The sequence below is a fragment of the Aulostomus chinensis genome, chromosome 7 (genome assembly GCF_037954235.1).
Source record: "Aulostomus chinensis isolate RoL2024-O1b breed Wild chromosome 7, RoL_Achi_v1.0, whole genome shotgun sequence".
In the NCBI taxonomy this organism is placed as follows: domain Eukaryota; kingdom Metazoa; phylum Chordata; class Actinopteri; order Syngnathiformes; family Aulostomidae; genus Aulostomus; species Aulostomus chinensis.
The window spans coordinates 18995175-19012380 of record NC_141326.1 but is presented as its reverse complement, the minus strand read 5'-3'; the positions used below and the strand labels follow the sequence as shown (position 1 = coordinate 19012380).

Below are 17206 nucleotides of genomic sequence, written 5' to 3'. Positions count from 1 at the left end.
TTTAACTTGCTGTTAGGCTGCAACATCTCTGTGCTGGCCGGTCAATAGAGGGACATTTTGGCTTGAAAATGGCCTCATAGAGCAATGCGGGGATGAAGCATTTTTATGCCAACAATCTGGAAGACGGCATCACCCAGTGCTCTCTTGGACAAAAACAGGAATCGCTGACAAAAGTTTGGAATATTTAATCGCAACATTATTTCACTTGCAATGAGTCCTGATTGCAGCGTCAACGGTTCTGCTGGTGAATCGGTCTGTGGTTGCAAACATGTTGTGTTTGATTACGCAATGAAGGGATCAAGGTAACTCAATATTACGGTGGGATTTACATTTTATAAGATAACTGTGTCAAATGACAGTGCTGTATTACATCACAGGTGTCACTTGATGAAATTATAGAGGACTGCAGCCAACACAACACAGCTTTTCAGAGCTTTAAATTAAGTTCCAGCCCATTGTTTAGCTGTCTAGATGTTTTTCTCAACTCTTCCTGCTTTCATGGGTTGTTTTAGACACAGCAGGCAGCTGTTTTGAGGGGGGAACAAAGCATTCTATAACCCCATCGAACAACTAGGTGATGAACAGTAATTAGCAGCACAAGAGTCAAATATTTCCTCAGGAGTTGAGACTAAAAGCAGAACTTGAAATGACGATGTTGCTTCCCGACTGCCAGATGTTAACGTAAATGTCTGCTGCTCCCAACTGAGCTTTTCATAGGAACTGTTTCCTCATTACTTTCTAGCAGAAAATAGTTTGCTTCCAATGTCCAATGAAACTCTATTGTTGTTGTTGTTCTTTTGTTTGCATGGCTTGAGACTTAAAGGGCAAAGTTGAAATATTTTTGACAAATTAAAAAGCCCAAAAACAACACTTATCAACGGTGGGGTTACTAAAGAGAGCGTTTGCTGTTTTTTATGATTGGCTGCTTGTTTTACATAAGTTCAGAGTGTAACAAATATATCAAAACAGTCTTTTTGTTTGTTTGTTTCTGACTCTTCGAAGTAAGAAAAACAATAAAATTGTGGTATTTCGTAACCAAATCATAAGTATCTGCCTTACACTTTGAAAACATTTGTCTTGTGGCACTAGCCTGTATTTCTCTCTCCATTCATCTATTCGGGTCGTTTTCCTTTAGTTTTTAATTTCAGTGAACTGGTCCTTTAACCATTGTTTTCTGCATCTGTGGGAACCTGAGCACTTCAAAATAAATACACACTGAACTTTCTGTGAAGCCATCCAAAACACTTCAAAGTATATTCTTGAAAGTCCAGACTTGAGGATCATAAAATAGAAAAGCAAGCTGGACAATGGCAAGGATGGACAATGGCAAGGATGGACATCAGCAGTACATACAGTACAGTATGTTGCACCTCTTCGGTAGCGACCGCCACTCGCCAGCCCTCTCTGACAATCAGTCCCTGTGGCTCCAGCAGATACAAGCTGCTCTTATGCTCTTAAGTGCTTCATCTGACCCGTCCTGTCCGTTTCCCTCTCCCTGATGTACACCACATTTTCTTGGGCTGTGTTGCCATGAATGGCCCCTCAGGAATCAACCTCAGACAGTCCAACAACAACAATACAGGGGATTCTTTCAGAGACTGTGGTGTATGAGGAGGAGAGGTTAGGACAAGTTCAAGTAGGATACACTCGTTAGCTTGTGGGCTAACAGTGCTGCTCAGTGTCTGACCTCCAGTAGTTATTGTATTCTGGTTTTGTGGTTTCAGGACTGCGTTGCTGCCGGATTCTGTTCACAACGTCTGTGTTGGTTTAAATAATTACATACGTGTAGAGCTGAAACTGAAGATGGTAATTATCCTTTAAATTGTCAGAATGTGGTGAAAAATGTCCATCGCAGTTAAGAGAAGCAGTGATATATTGTGATGCCACACTCTTTAAAGCAGCATTATGCCGCAATTTCCCTTCCACTAGCATCATCTGACGCTCTACTGACTTGTGAATGAGGACAATGATGCACTTTCATTCAGAGCCGCCTTTGAGATGCAATTTGAGCCTCACTAAAACTCTTGCTGGTTCATAGCGATGCTTTCAGGTACTTGAGAAGAGCTGAGATGTCTCATCACAGAACAATACAGGAAGTTTACAGAGGAAGATAAGAGGAAAAGAAGAGAAATGAGACCCCACTGCTAGTTAGTCAGTGTGATGCTTGTGATTAGCATTTGCATTTTAGCATACACAGCTGTTGTGGGTCCACGGGTCACAGGTCACGGTAATGAGATCAACCCTGAGCATAAAGGATGTAACAGTAGTCAAAACAGGTTTCCGTTCACCTCTGTCCCGTTCTTGTGGACAAAATCAGTTCTGTCACTTCAAATCATGACACAGTTGTGTGGTACTCTGCTACATTCAACTGACAGGTGAAGGAATTCCCTGAATAGTCTGAAGTGAATCATTCTGTTCTGATAATTTTACAAAGACAAGGCTCCAAATCTGCCTGAAGAAAACTGTGCTGTTTTTCTTGGCTAGTTTTTTGAGTCTGTGTGGAGTTTGTATGTTCTTCAAGTTCGGTTGACTGGAAGTTACAGGACTCTGACTCACCTGTATAGGTGTGACTGTCTCTAAACGTCAGCCCCGTGATTAACTGGTAACTTGTCCAGGATGTACCAGCCCCTCATCCACTGTCAGCTGGGATTTGGCTGTAGCTCTGCACGACCCTGTACAAGATAAGCGGTACAGATAATGAATGAATGTATTACTGAAAGCTGATTCATGTTTCCTGAAACTATAAATGGAAAGTTATGCATGGTTGCAAACCCTCCTGGATCTCTTTAATGATACTCAATTAGGGGCCCTGTTGTTTTGCTCTTCAGTTGTGGTCGCTAAGTATGACAGTGGTGATCTGGCTCCAGAGAATAATTGTGTAGATATCCTCCTCGTATGAAAATCCCTCACAGCTTTTGTCACGGTTCAGCCTTTTGTCTTTGGTTGTGTATATCACAGTTAATCTTGCCTGAGGCTCTGTAGGGAGGAAAAACTGAGAGGAGGGGTGTGCTGGGGAAGGGGGAGGGGGATGAGGGTGGGGGGTGACAATACCAGTAGAGAGCAGAGCTGCACACCATTTATCCTGTAATGTTAGTGAGAGGGAGAACAGCCCCAATGGGTCCATGTACAGTGTGCAGGGCTGAGCCTCTTGTGGTTTTACGGACAGATTTAACTGTAATAAGGCCCTCTGTTGCCGTGGTGATGGACTGCCATTAACATGTTGTTTTCCCAAGAGAGAAGTGTCTCAACCTCCAGAGGTGAGGTTATATCAGGTCACGTATCGCAGGATTGTGTGCTTGTAATCTGCACAGCTTAATGACACCTTCTGCTGTCTTTATTTAGTTTTATGATGTGAAATCACATAATTGTAATTATTACCACCAGCATGTGGGGTTTAAATCCAGTATGAATTTGCCAAGTTATAATATAGATTTCTACTTGGGGGTCGCTTGAAAATCGTAAAAGAGAACCGTCTTAATTCAATGTATGAGTTTTAGTTGGCTCACAAATTGGAAACTCTGACTTTTTTATTTTATCAGGGGAAAGTATGTTGGCTGAATCAGGAAGGGGAAGGGTGTGTGTGTGTGTGTGTGTGTGTGTGTGTATTTTTTAATATAAAATGGGAGGATGGTCTCAATTTTTTGAGTCAAGCAGGGCAAGGAATTTTCACACTCAAAACATATTTTAAGTAAAATATGAAACAGCTTTAGTGTGCAAAATATGTTGGAAGTTGTGCTTTGCCAAATGCATACAACAGCCAGTCTGCCTTTTTTTCCCATCGTAGTCAACTGGTAGCTCAGAATAAACTGAATCTTTGTTATCACTACTAAAAATCATATGCAGGGGGGGGGGGGGGGGGGGGGGGGAGTGGTTAATGTGTCATATGAAATTAGCTCGTAATGTAACTCAAGCTCACCGTGACACAGTGGGCCCACTTCCCTTCACTGCCAGTAATAATGATTTACTTTCCAGCTCTTTATTAGACAATAAAATGACTCGAATATTCACATTTGAGCTTTGTTGGCCATTTACAGGGAAGGATTGGACCTTCTCTCTGTATATCTGAGTTATCAATTAATTAAGGGATTTTTTTTTATTGTTTAAGATGTTCGCATATTAATATTAACTTCCTCTCCTTTGTATTTGTCTTCGGCCCCCCAGGGAGGTAGTTTCTGCATAAGAGCATTATTGCCTTACTAATGTGAAATCACATACTAATTCTATTAGAGAAGCTTAATAAACTTCTAAGTTAATTCAGCTGTTCTCCTTTTTTTTTTATTCTGTTGCATGTGGTCACATTACAGGAGCAAAGGTCTGGTATCCCTGCTTCAGTCATTATAAGTTTCCATCAGCTCCCTGCTTGTGTTTATGCTGGCTTGCAATTACAGCCGAGTTGCTCAAGCTGGGCCAGCAGAGAGGGCCTCCAGGCTGCTGCTGCAAATCTCACATACACATGGGCTTTTAAAGCAGTGATTAGGAGAGTTGATGATTTAACCCGGGGCTCCAGTCAGGAGGTGTTAATGTGGCCGGAACAAAACCGTTCACTCATGGTAGAAGAAATAGGAGAAATATTTTTTTTTTGGTCTTTTCCACATCTTTGTCTCGCTTTCTGATGAGGAGAGGACAGCTTTTGGTTGCTATAGTTGCTCAAAGACTCACTAATTTATTTTTTTTTGGCTTTATTGAATACTGCACTCTTCCTTACTTGTACTATAGATCTCCTGTCGAGGGTATACTGCCCTAAAAAAGTTCAATAAGAGTACTGGACCGAGAAAAGTGAACATCCAGAACATCCTGGTACATTTCTAATTTTTTGACCATCGAAATGTCATCGTTTTGAATACCTCTGGCACCTCGGATACATGTCATCCCCCTGGGATAGTTTGTTGTCAGCGCTCCTCTGGGTTCTGTCAAATCAAGACCGAAAATGACAGGAAAAATTACTCTTCTTGTCCATGCAGTTGTCTTTAAAATGAGAAACTTGGAGCAATACATCATGCTCGTGTCTGATGGTGGCACAGTATCATCAGTGAGGTGTACGTCACATGTTCCAAATCATCATTTGGTTTTTCAAGTGTATCGTCGGCCTTGAAAAGCTTTGAACAGTCCTGATGTGATGTCATCTTCATGGCGGACTAATTCACACCTCGTTTTTTTGTTGTTGTTCTCCTCTGTTTTTGTACAGATGCAAAGGAGAGGACGACCAGAAGTTTCTCAGTCAGTGGTGTCTTCAACTTTACGTCTCTCCTGCTCAGTAAAGAAGACAATATGTTATACGTCGGCGCTCGAGAGATTCTCTTCGCTCTCAACGTCTCTGATATCAGCTCGGTGAAGCTACAGAGACATGTAGGAACCACAACAATATGAATTCAGTTATAGAATGATCCTAGTTGTACTATATAAATATGATATGATCCCAGTCATCCGCTGAGTGAATACAGTATATTATACCCACATGACGTACCATGACTCTTTTCCTGCAGCTCACATGGAAAACTCCACAGCTGAAGAGAGACGAGTGCAGTTTTAAAGGGAAAGACCTGCAGGTGAGTAAGCTGCTGGTGTCAAGCTCAAGTAGCTGGACTCAAAGAGTTTTTTTGTTGTTTTTTTTTCTTTTTCCCAGGCCTGGAGGTTTGCTTTGTTGGTGGAGTTGTTGCGGGGAAATTTTAGAAACAGGCAGAGCTTTGGAAATTTCCTGCCACGTTGTAACTTTCCATTCTACAACAATGCTCGTTTCCCTTCCTTTCAAAGAAACTTTATGTCTAGTACCACCTTTAGTAGTACTTTAATATTTAATCATGTACCACTGCGAGTATGTGATTTTCTGTTTGTTTCACGTCCTTCCTTGTGTGTCTATCACAGACGGATTGCTTCAACTACATCAAGATTTTACTACGTATGAACAGCACTCATCTGTATGTGTGTGGAACATACGCCTTCAGCCCCATCTGTGCTTACATAGTGAGTGTTTATCCACTACCAAACATCTATTGCAGCCAAAAAAAAAAAAATGTCAATCAGTACATATTGCTTTGTCAGAGCAGGGGATGCCGTGATTAATTTTATTTATTAGATGGTAGAGGAAGAGCATTTAAAATCTGCTGCTTCCTGCTCTCAGTTCACTTAACAGTCTGGCTGCGGTTTGATTATCTCCTGTGGCGATGGGAAATGCTTCAAGATATTGCATGCATGTAATCAAATTATATGTATGAAGACATTTCAGTCCTTTTTTCCATTTCCTTTTAAAGCCTTTTAGAACAATCCATAACATGCAGATATGACTTAACTCAAGACAGACTGACCACCTTCAGGATGTTGTTTACTTTTCAGCCAGACATTTGGTTTGTGTGTGTGTGTGTGTGTGTGTGTGTGTGTGTGTGTGTGTGTGTGTGTGTGTGTGTGTGTGTGTGTGTGTGTTTTCTCCAGAACGCCGCAGATTTCTCCTTTGTCAAAAGTGACACCGGTGAGATCGTCGCAGAGGACGGACGTAGCCGTTGTCCCTTCAACCCTGAATACAAGTCCACCGCCATCATTGCTGGTAGGTCCCAGAACGGCCGTCAACTCCCAGTGAAAAACAGCTTTGTGAATCAAGTCAATGGTTGAAATGTTTTGACTTACAGAAACCCTGAAATAACTACATCCAGGAGGATGCTATGTGGACAAATTGGGGCCTAACCTCTGGATTTCATTATCCAGATGTCATTGGACGATGCAGAAGCCCATTCCCGAGTGGTTGACACTGTGATTATGCAGCTCCTTCTCATTGCATTGCAGATGGAGAGCTGTATGCTGGGACAGTCAGTAATTTCCAAGGAAATGAACCCATCATTTACAAGAGCCTAAGCCAAGGAACTGCTCTAAAAACAGAAAACTCACTCAACTGGCTACAAGGTATTGTGCTACTGCCAGAAAAGAAATGCTCTTCATATCTTATTATAATAGAAATGCTCTTTATTTTCATCTTATATTAAATAAATCACCAGCTACCAGCCAAATATACTGTTGGACATACAGAATGTGACACCATCAGATTGTTTGGATGAAAAGTGTTTACTTCTAATCTTCTAAGTCCTTGGATTGAATTTGCCATGGAATATGTTCATGTCACACAGGAAATAAACAGAGCCGTCTGTCCCTGGATGCCAGAATCTCATATACTGTATGTTGACAGTATTGTTCATGTTGCATTTCTTTCAGACCCAGCCTTTGTTGGCTCTGCCTACATTCAGGAGAGCCTGCCCAAGGGCAACCTAGTGGGCGATGACGATAAGATTTACTTCTTCTTCAGTGAAGCGGGAAAGGAGTTTGATTTCTTTGACAACACCATTGTGTCACGCATTGCTCGCGTGTGTAAGGTGAGTGATGCTTCAAGGCAGATAGTCAATCTAAAGGGGCCTTTTTTTTAATACCCTTGAGCAACACCTCCTGACACCCACTGTTGGAATCTATCAGAAGACAACAGATTGTTTGTGTATTTGTTCATTTTTATGTGTGTTTGTGTACAGCCGTGGCTCCTATACATCATATATTTAGTCTCTTGGAAAATATGACGAGTATAGCTCGCAGACCTTCTGGGTGATGAAGGATCTCTTGTTCCAGAAAAAACATTCCTTGTGCATGTTTCTTTCTATTTGATTCTCTCTCTCTCTCTCTCTCTCTCTCTCTCTCTCTCTCTCTCTCTCTCTCTCTCTCTCTCTCTGCTTATTGTGTTTCACCAAAAGTTTGTGCTGAGACAGGACCGGGTAGCCAACTCAAATGGTTTATGATTACTATGTCCAGGGTCTTTCACCTGCTGAAATACTTTAACTGGAAGTTTTTAAACAAAGTCAAATTAGATGTGATGTAAAATCAGTTCCACACATCGAACTGCTGCTTGTTTGAAAAGAATGTCATGCCCATCACCATCCCAGGAGAATGAGAAATACTAGTGGACAGTTTTGACCTTCACCTCCGAGACGAAGTTGGATCTGTCATTTGAAGACAGCAAACACAAACAGACGTGTCCTGTGGTAGCGTTTGACTTGTGTGTGTGTGTGTGTGTGTGTGTGTGTGCGTGTGTGTGTGTTTCTAAAGAACATTGTTAACCACAATGATTCTATATTGAGTGGCAGTGGTGACGCTTGTCCTGACAGTCACACTGCTGTCAGATAGCAGAGGCAACACGCCACCTCAGGGATGCCGCAGGAAGGATGTATTGTTGTTGACTAACCCTGGAAGTTTGCATCATCATAGGTTCGCTCGATCAAAAGCAAATGAGATTTTTACATTTTGGCTTGTTGCAGATTTAAGCACTGCAACAAGCCAAAACTTACATTTTGTTTCTGAGATAATCTTCAAAAATAAACTCCGCTTTTATGATTTCTGAAGCATAAATTCAATTGTTACAAGTACAAAATTATCATTTTGCTATGGACAAACAACACCGTGGACACATGACCAACATTACTGCAACTAGCTGTGTTTTCGGCGTTATGACGTGTACTACTAAGACTTGTAAGCAACGGCTGATTTGCCAACAAATACAAAGCTACAAAATTCACCAAGTGTGGTATTTACTGATGTATTTTAGGCCAGAAAACAAAACCTTACATTATCCCAAGTTTGGATGAATCACCACCATTTAACCGAAAAGCCAATTGTCAATTCTTACCAACTTTGCAAGAAGGGAAACAACCTTCAACAATACTTACATCCAGATTTAGGACTCATTCCTGCATTACTACAAAGGAGGTATGAGCGATGTGGGAAGAAATGAGTGAAAATACAAAAACATAATGTGAAAGTATAGATTCAAATCAGATGAAGGGTCTAGTGAATCCATTCTCAGACAAATGCTCTTAACTTTGATCCTTTTCTCTCTAAATCCTCTGTTTGACTCATTCTGCTGGCTGCAGTCTCCTCTTTGTTATTTATTCAGGTATTTAGTACACAGGTTCCACTCCATCGAGCAGCTAACTATGGAATGATAAATGCTCGGAGCGCACATTTGTTCTCATTTGCAGGATTGTTCTCTTTCCAGAGAGACACTGCTGCCTGCCTGCTGTGTTCGCTACGTTTTGAACAGCTCTCAAAAAAATGGGGCTGCTGCTTTTACAGGGATTTCATGAATGGGATGCATTTGCTTCAATTATTCAGAAGTCCCTCAACAGAGAGGGAGGTCCGAGGAATATACGTTATGTTGCTCTTTATCTGCCTGGGTTTCCCCAGTAAATAATGGTTTCAGAAGCTTAGCAACAGTGGTGTGTCCCATCCCTTCCCAACCTGCACCCCCGGATCCTAATTAATGTCATTTTAAAGTGGACGCAATTAAAACTTCATGTTAAAAGGTTTAGCTCTCAGTAGCTGCTCCTCTGCTCCGCAAGTCAATTTCCTCCAACAGACGACTTTTATCTTCTTAGGCTTGTGAAAAATACTGTCAGTGCAGTAGATCAGCCTCCCTTTAAATCCTCGAGACACCCAAAGTACACACGTTCACTACGTTATTGTACTTGATGTATCTATAGTCATCAGAGATGGGAAGTAATGAAGTACAAATACTTTGTTACGCTCTGCTTTTACCCCCCCCCCCTCTTCATTTTAACACAAATATCTGTGATTTCAACTCTTCACGCTTTTAAAAAACAGACTTGTTGCTTTACTTTTTGTTTCACGACAGACAGAGACAACACAATGAGAGAAAAAGATGGAGAGCTTTGAGTAAGGAAGCAGATAACTTGTTCACTCTGCGACATACATAGTAATGCTTATGAATGTTGGTTCTGAAGAGAATAAAGAAGGAAGGAGAAGACGTCCAACAAACACTACGACACTTGAGGAGTTAAAAGAGTCGTCAAAAAGAAGAAGAGAGACGACTTGTTAGAGGACGTTCGACCTTGGAGAAATTTCTAAAGATCTGATGTAGTTGCATTGACCCATAATTTTTTACTTTATACTTCTGAGTACACTTAAGAATCCGTGCTTATGCTTGAATTAATGGTAATAATAATTTAAAAAATCTATTTTTCATCGCAACTTTCATGCAAAAATCCCTTCTCAAAGTACTTTACAAGAAAGACAGAAGAACTTAAAAATGTGTTAAAAGAACAAAAAAAATCCTGTTAAAGAGGATATTGAGAAGACAGTAAAACCAAAAAACACAAGATCCCAAAAAACACATTAAAAAGACGTTAAAAAGAGAAAAACACAATCATTTAAAAATAATAGGTCACAGCAGTCCTTTTACAGTCTTCTTTTACACGAGTATCTGTATTTCTTCATGACTTGTGAACTTGAGTACTTTTGTCACTTCTGATAGCCCCCCTCTCCCTGGCCCCCACTTCCCAAGAGTTGTCTGGCTCATGTTAACTGGTCATACATGTAGAAAACATCCCTGAGGTTTACTCTCCACGTGACGTGAGCAGATCATACAATCCCACATGCCACACATCGTCACACAGTTTCTGTTTCCATGACCCAGAAATCTGCCACCTCTGGGTTATATTCCTGTCACAGGCACTATTGATTTTGTTCATTATGGCTTTACAATAATTCATGAATGAATTGAAACTTTAACAAGTTTTTTTATTCACAAAGGCAAAAAACAACATCTACGTGATACCCTAGGCACTATGTGTAGGTATTTAGGATTTGAAATGGAAGTGTTCCATACGGTGCACATTATTATTTCATGCCTTTTAGAAGCCTGTCACATCCCATCATGTCACGCTTGTGTTTCAGTCCATTTGTGCAGCAGCATTGTCAGCAGTCTGCAAGCAGGTGTCAGTCTTAGATTCGTACACACTCTACCGGCAGGATTTGAAACAGCTCCAAAACATTACCTGTGTTGCAGGGAGACTTGGGAGGCGAGAGGGTTCTGCAGAAGAAGTGGACCACATTTCTAAAGGCTCAGCTCTTGTGCTCTCTGCCTGACGACGGTTTCCCGTTCAACATAATCCAAGACATGTTCGTGCTGACTCCCAGCCCAGAGGACTGGAAGAACACGGTGTTCTATGGGGTCTTTACATCTCAGTGGTGAGAACTTTACCTTTAAACACGTCACCCAACAAACGCAGCGGTGGAGAATTAAAGGTGTTTTTTATGTTGTTGTTCATGTCCTTGGCCATGGCCTAAAAAAATTTAAATGGAAGGAATAATTGACTGAAAGTGAGTCCAAATTTTGACGAGTTACTTTAGAGCAGCCGAACTGATATGTGAAAGTGGACTTTTGATGATCATTTTCAATACAGTGAAAAGTTTTGTTTGGTTGGTGGCTAATCTTTCATCCGTGGCCAAGCTTTATTTTGGCAGGGAACATTTATTTTCAAGAGTAGATATGCTTCAAAATCTCTAAAAATCCTTGCTACTGCTTTGAGCACAGGATTATATTTCTTCTGCATGCAGAGTTGATGAGGCTCTCAGAGTCAAACAACAGCTCTTTCAAGCTGGATATCAAAGAAATAAATCTTGCACCAATTTGTGTTGCTGAGATGCTTATTAATGTCTTTTTAAAGGTACAAAGGAGCTTCAGGAAGTTCTGCGGTGTGTGCTTTTACCATGGACCAGGTTGAAAAAGCCTTCAATGGCCGATACCGTGAAGTAAACAGAGAAACCCAGCAGTGGTACACTTACAACCACCCAGTCCCAGAGCCTCGGCCTGGAGCGGTGAGTGCCTCTGCTTCCCTCTGCTGGAGAACCAGTAAAAACACTTGAACGACATGACGTCATGACAACTGCATGAGGTCTCCCCGCCATCCCCTTCAAGGCTTAACCAGATATCTGTCAAACTCTTTCCACCTCTTCTTCCTCAACACAGTTTTTAATCAAATTACCACCGTTTTCATTTCCTGGAAGGCTTATCTCAGTAGTACCCGTGAAGAAGAAAAGACACAATGCAGCTGCAGTTCATTATCCAGTGTGTGTAAGCAAATGTGTGTTATGTTGCTTTCACAGTGTATCACAAATGCTGAAAGAAATGAGGGCATTTTGTCCTCATTACACATGCCAGACAAGGTGCTGAATTTTGTCAAAGACCACTTCCTGATGGACAACGTGCTCCGCAGCCAGCCTCTCCTCCTGAAGCGTAACGTTCGCTACACACAGATTGCTGTCCATCAAGTCCGGGTAGCACACAAGGCCTATGACGTTCTCTTCATCGGCACAGGTAGATGAGCGCATACAGTAAACATCTTGCCCAGCTATTTCTGTGCAGACCTGATTTCAAGTTGTCTTCTCTAGATGACGGCAGACTTCATAAAGCAATGAATGTCAACAACAAGATGCACATCATCGAGGAGATGGTGCTCTTCCGTGACTCCCAACCGGTGCAGCACATTGAACTGGACTCTGAGAAGGTGTGTGAGAGAGAGCGAGAGAGAGAGAGAGAGAGAGAGCGCTGTCTCACGTTGGGGAGTAATAACATGCTCACTCAATACATTTATTGGCAGTTTAGAGATTCTATGAGCCATGAAGAGTCACAGCCTAAAGGAGACCTCACGTTAAATGAACTAATTACATGAGACTTTCTCTCAGGGGAACTACAAACAGCAGAGTTTTAACAGCTGGAATTGTGACACTTACTGAATCCCGGCGTGTGTTTAGAAAAGCTCCAAGATTACTGTCAGAAAAAGAAGAGCCTCTACCAATAAAGTAGGCCAGTAACTGAATTTTGGCCTCTTCCTTCCTGTCCCCCACTCTCCTCCACAGGGTAAGCTGTATGTTTCCTCTTTCTCTGAGCTGGTGGAGGTCCCAGTCGCTAACTGCACTAATTATCAGAGCTGCGGGGAGTGCATCCTCTCCAGGGATCCCTACTGTTCCTGGAACAGAAGGGAATGTGTTGATGTCAGACAGGCTACACCAAGCAAGTATGTATCCACAGTTATCCAGCTAAAGTTTTTAGGCAGACACTTCTATAATAGTATGTAAATGAAAGCCTTCATTCACTTTCTGAATAATTACATGTGTTTCAGTGTGTGGCAGCAAGATGTAGATGAAGCAGACACGTCAGCTATTTGCAACAAGGCAGCGCCCAGCCCACGGTTTGCTAAACCTCCACCTACACGTAAGCAAATTCAGCACTAGATTTGTCTGCATTTTTGTTTGTCTTGATTAGAAATGTGTTCGTTATGTTAAATCTTTTTTTTTTAAATGCTGCACTGCATATGGCAGCTTATTCATTACACTGTCAATCTTTGTCCACAGGAGTGTCTTCATGCCAAGCCATCGTTATCCCAGCCAACACGTTCCAAGTGCTGCCGTGTAAGCTGCGTTCTAATTTGGCTGAACGGAGGTGGGAGTTCAGTGAGAGTGCAGGTCACTTCCATTACCCGAGCCCAGAGGGGGGGCTGGTGGTTGTAGCTCAAGCTGACAGGCAGGAAACCTACGAGTGCTGGTCTGTGGAGGAAGGCTTCAGACAACTGTTGGCCAACTACTGTGTGAGAGGCGAGGCGAAGCAGGAGAGCACCACGCTGACGGGCCGCTCACGTCCACCGCTGATCTCCCAGGAGGATTTTGTCATTCTGCCTGGCGAGGCCCGTTCACCGCAGATCAACACCAAGACCTACTGGAACGAGCTCATTGTGGTGTGTGCCCTGCTTGTGTTTTCTCTAGTGGTCTTCTCCCTGTTTGTGGTCTACAGGAACCGCGACCACATGAAATCCATGCTGAAGGAGGGCGAGTGCCCCAGCATGCAACAGAAGAAGCCAAGAATAGTTGTTAAACCGGCTGAGAACTTACCACTCAATGGCAACACAGTGGCAGCGTCTGTGTCAGATCACAAGGGCTACCAGACCCTTAATGACAACTACATCTGCAGCACGCCACCGCACGAGTGCTCGTCACCAGACAACAGCAAGAGCTTCTCCGAGTCTGAGAAGAGGCCTCTGAACTTGAAGGACAGTCGCGTTGAGATATCTCCCACGTGCCCTCGGCCACGAGTCAGACTTGGATCTGAGATCAAAGACTCTATAGTGTGACGCCGCCTTCATGTTACGTGGAGAGACTCATTTTCAACTGAGAAGTAAAGAGGGCACTTGCTGAGAGAGAGAGAGAGAGAGAGAAAGAAAGAGAGAGAGAGAGCGAGAAAAAAAAAACCTTTAAGAGGGAAAAAGTGAGGGACAACAGATTCTTCATGGAGGGACATTTTCATCACACCGATTTTGCACTTTGTCTCATTTTGTTCTGTTCCTGTGGTCCATGTACATTTCTTTTTTTTTTATGTTCCTGTCACTCTTATTCAAGTGCATTCGAAGCACACTGAAGAAGTTCCAGTTTGCCTTCAGACTTTTGGCGCTTTCAGAAACAGAATGTAACTAGAAGGGTGCAGACCTCCGCCAAGGCCAATGTAAAAAAACAAATGCTGTTGGGAAAAATGTCTCTTCCCTGAAATGTATTGGGTTCTTCCTTAAAGACCCGTGCCACACCCCTTCTGGTGTGGGTGAATCATAACCTCAGGGGTGAGAACAGAAGCTCCTTGGCGTACCTAACGAGAGCACAGCAGAGGTGGCGTCACGACCAGGATTTAGTGGTTAAATTTCATAGCGTTGCCACTCAGTCCGTCCATGTCAGCTAATGGTAATGCTTTGAAACCATTCAGACACTCCCAGCTGATAGTCACCTGATAGGAGCCTACCCTTCGCTAAGGCTATGCACTATGTACTGTACTGTAGCAAGGTAAACACACACCAGAATATACACCAACAACCCAGTGACAGGACAGAAAGAGAGAGGGAGAAAAATTAAAAAAAAAAAAAATCCTGTCACGGTTTCTTAGATAGCCAGCGTGTATTCACAATACTCTCTTTGTTAAGACTTACTTTTTTTTTTTAAAAAAAGGACTGACACATGATTCAGAGAAGACCTGTGCTGAGAAATTGAGATTATTTATGGAGTGAAAGAAAAACACAAACAAGGCATCACCTCAGCAAAAACACCTCAATCACAAATACACACACAAAAAAAACACCTACATGATCATAAACAAAGACTGACGTGTTTTGTTTTAGTATTATAGTATTTCTCTTTAGAAACCTGACAGGGTTTCTATTCACCAAATGTGATAAAGAGGGGGGAAAAAAAATCCCATTTCCTGGTATTTGAGATAGGCAGTCTATGCAAAGCACATAATGTGAAGTGAGGTTAAACATGAGAAAACCTCACCCTAGAAACTGAGTAAGCACAAAGGTGTTGGCGCTTCTACTTTAGGATCAGTGGCACTACAAAAAAACACACCCACGCACACACACACACACACAAACACACACACGCACAGACACCTAAACACACACACATATACATACATACATACGCACAAACGCTCTTATTACATTAACTGTAAGTATGCAAGAGATTCTAGCCATCCTGGTGTATTTTGAGATGAGGAGACTCCAGTACAATAACATTTGACTGCAGATTTATCTCATATTTAAAATAATTATGTGGCCAAATGTGTCTTTTACAGAGGCTTTTTTTTTTCATAGTCAGTCTGTCATGTTTTAAATATATGTGAATGTTCACTAAGGGAAATAATTCAAATACTACAATTAATAATAATATGATTTAATTAATACATCTGTATATGCTTGATTTATGAAAAAAAATGATTATAGGTGATGAGTGTTCATGAATGGAAGGAAATGCCTGCTGCTTGCTTGAGTGGTTTAAACAGCGACCATAAAGCAATAATTTTCATTCCCATGCATTAATAATCTTTCATTATTGATCCCATCTAAAGATTTATCAACAGCGAGCTGATCATTTCCTGAACGCAGAGTGTGTGGGAGACGCATTTTTTTGACCCAGAAAACACTATTGAAGTCTCAGTATTACAACGCAGCCATCAAAATTAAAAAGTCACAAATGATGAGTGGTCTCAGAATGCATATGGTTTGCACAGGATGTTGAAACGCCTTAGAATAATGCAGGTCATGGATTTAATAACAAATCTGCCTTTTTGGGGAAAATGGATAATGCCTTCTGAAATAATAATCAAGAGACGTGCCTCTTGGGGTAAAAAACTAACCAGGTAACAGTGCTGTAGAGTCTGATATACTGTAGGTGTGACACGCTCAGAGACAAGAGTGATTTAATATTGTCGGCATCATATAGGAGCTCATGGGGTGTATCTTTATTTTATTTTTTTGTTACAGTGGCTTCAGCCTCAGTCAGGGACTCAATTTTACTCTTGAAGTGTAGCACACAAATAACCACTGGCTGATTGTGATATATTAAAACCTAGAGAAGCATAGTATTACATTTGTTATAAATGGCACTGCAAAACTGGCTCTGTGTGAATTTCTAACGACTGATCGGCCTTGTCAGTCACGCCCAATGAAAAAGTCCTGCTTTGACTGTTATTACAAACACAAACGGCAGCTTCTGGTGAAGTGGCTGTCGTCATATTGCATTTGCCAAGTGCAGAAAAAAATAATAATGTGGCAGTGATTTCTTATATATATATATTATATATATATATATATATATATATATATATATATATATTTAAAATGTGTGTGTGTGCGTGTGCGTGTGTGTGCAGGTAGAACACGCTTTTATTGGAGCCTAATCTACTCTATTGTTCACAACACCACAGCGGAAGTATCGTTGTCTGCTCTCCCTAATGAACCACTATAGTCAGGCCTTCTATTTGTGACAGTACAAGTTGCTCACTCGTGTCAACATGTATTGTAATTCAATGGTTTTATGTAAAATTGTTTTGTAAATTCAGCTGCCAGTGTAAAAATTACGGTGAACTGTATTTTTTTTGTATCATACATCACTGTTTTTTTTTCTTTTTTTGTATTGTATATAAAAAGCACTTTATTTTAATTTTTCAAATAAAGATTAAATAGATACTTTTTGTTTTTCATTTGCCTCTAATTGCCTCTAACCTCTCATTTGCTGGATGCCCATTTCTGAAAATGAAAAAAGGTACGTTATTAGATTAATGAAAATAGATTAAAAGGCATCATTTGGACAGGAACATTTCTAAATTGTGAGGAAAAAATATTAAATATTAAATGTGCATCATTGTTTTTCAGGTACTATCATTCCTCGGAGGTTGCAGAAGTCAGAACTGGTTGATGAAATTGGGATGATGAGATCTAAATTAAAAATATCAGATGGAAACTTGACACTGTGAAATTAAAAGTCAAAAAATCATAATAAGGTGAAAAACTGACATAAAAGTCAACATATCGGGTTAAAACTCAGATGAAAAGTCAAAAATGTAGAG

General features: G+C 41.2%; 1 protein-coding gene across 2 annotated transcripts in view; it reads left to right on the top strand.

The window, feature by feature from the left end:
• sema4ba (sema domain, immunoglobulin domain (Ig), transmembrane domain (TM) and short cytoplasmic domain, (semaphorin) 4Ba) overlaps positions 1-16794 on the top strand; it is a 51718-nt gene extending 34924 nt beyond the window's left edge. For both annotated transcript variants that reach the window (XM_086208968.1, XM_086208967.1), the window contains 13 exons: positions 5186-5346; positions 5484-5546; positions 5863-5961; positions 6427-6538; positions 6775-6891; positions 7198-7355; positions 10829-11010; positions 11490-11640; positions 11929-12139; positions 12214-12329; positions 12682-12839; positions 12945-13036; positions 13177-16794. In XM_086208968.1, the coding sequence (XP_086065094.1) occupies positions 5186-5346; positions 5484-5546; positions 5863-5961; positions 6427-6538; positions 6775-6891; positions 7198-7355; positions 10829-11010; positions 11490-11640; positions 11929-12139; positions 12214-12329; positions 12682-12839; positions 12945-13036; positions 13177-13949 (2393 nt within the window). In that variant the 3' untranslated portion in view covers positions 13950-16794. The remainder of the gene's footprint in view (positions 1-5185; positions 5347-5483; positions 5547-5862; positions 5962-6426; positions 6539-6774; positions 6892-7197; positions 7356-10828; positions 11011-11489; positions 11641-11928; positions 12140-12213; positions 12330-12681; positions 12840-12944; positions 13037-13176) is intronic.
• Positions 16795-17206: the final 412 nt, after the last annotated feature.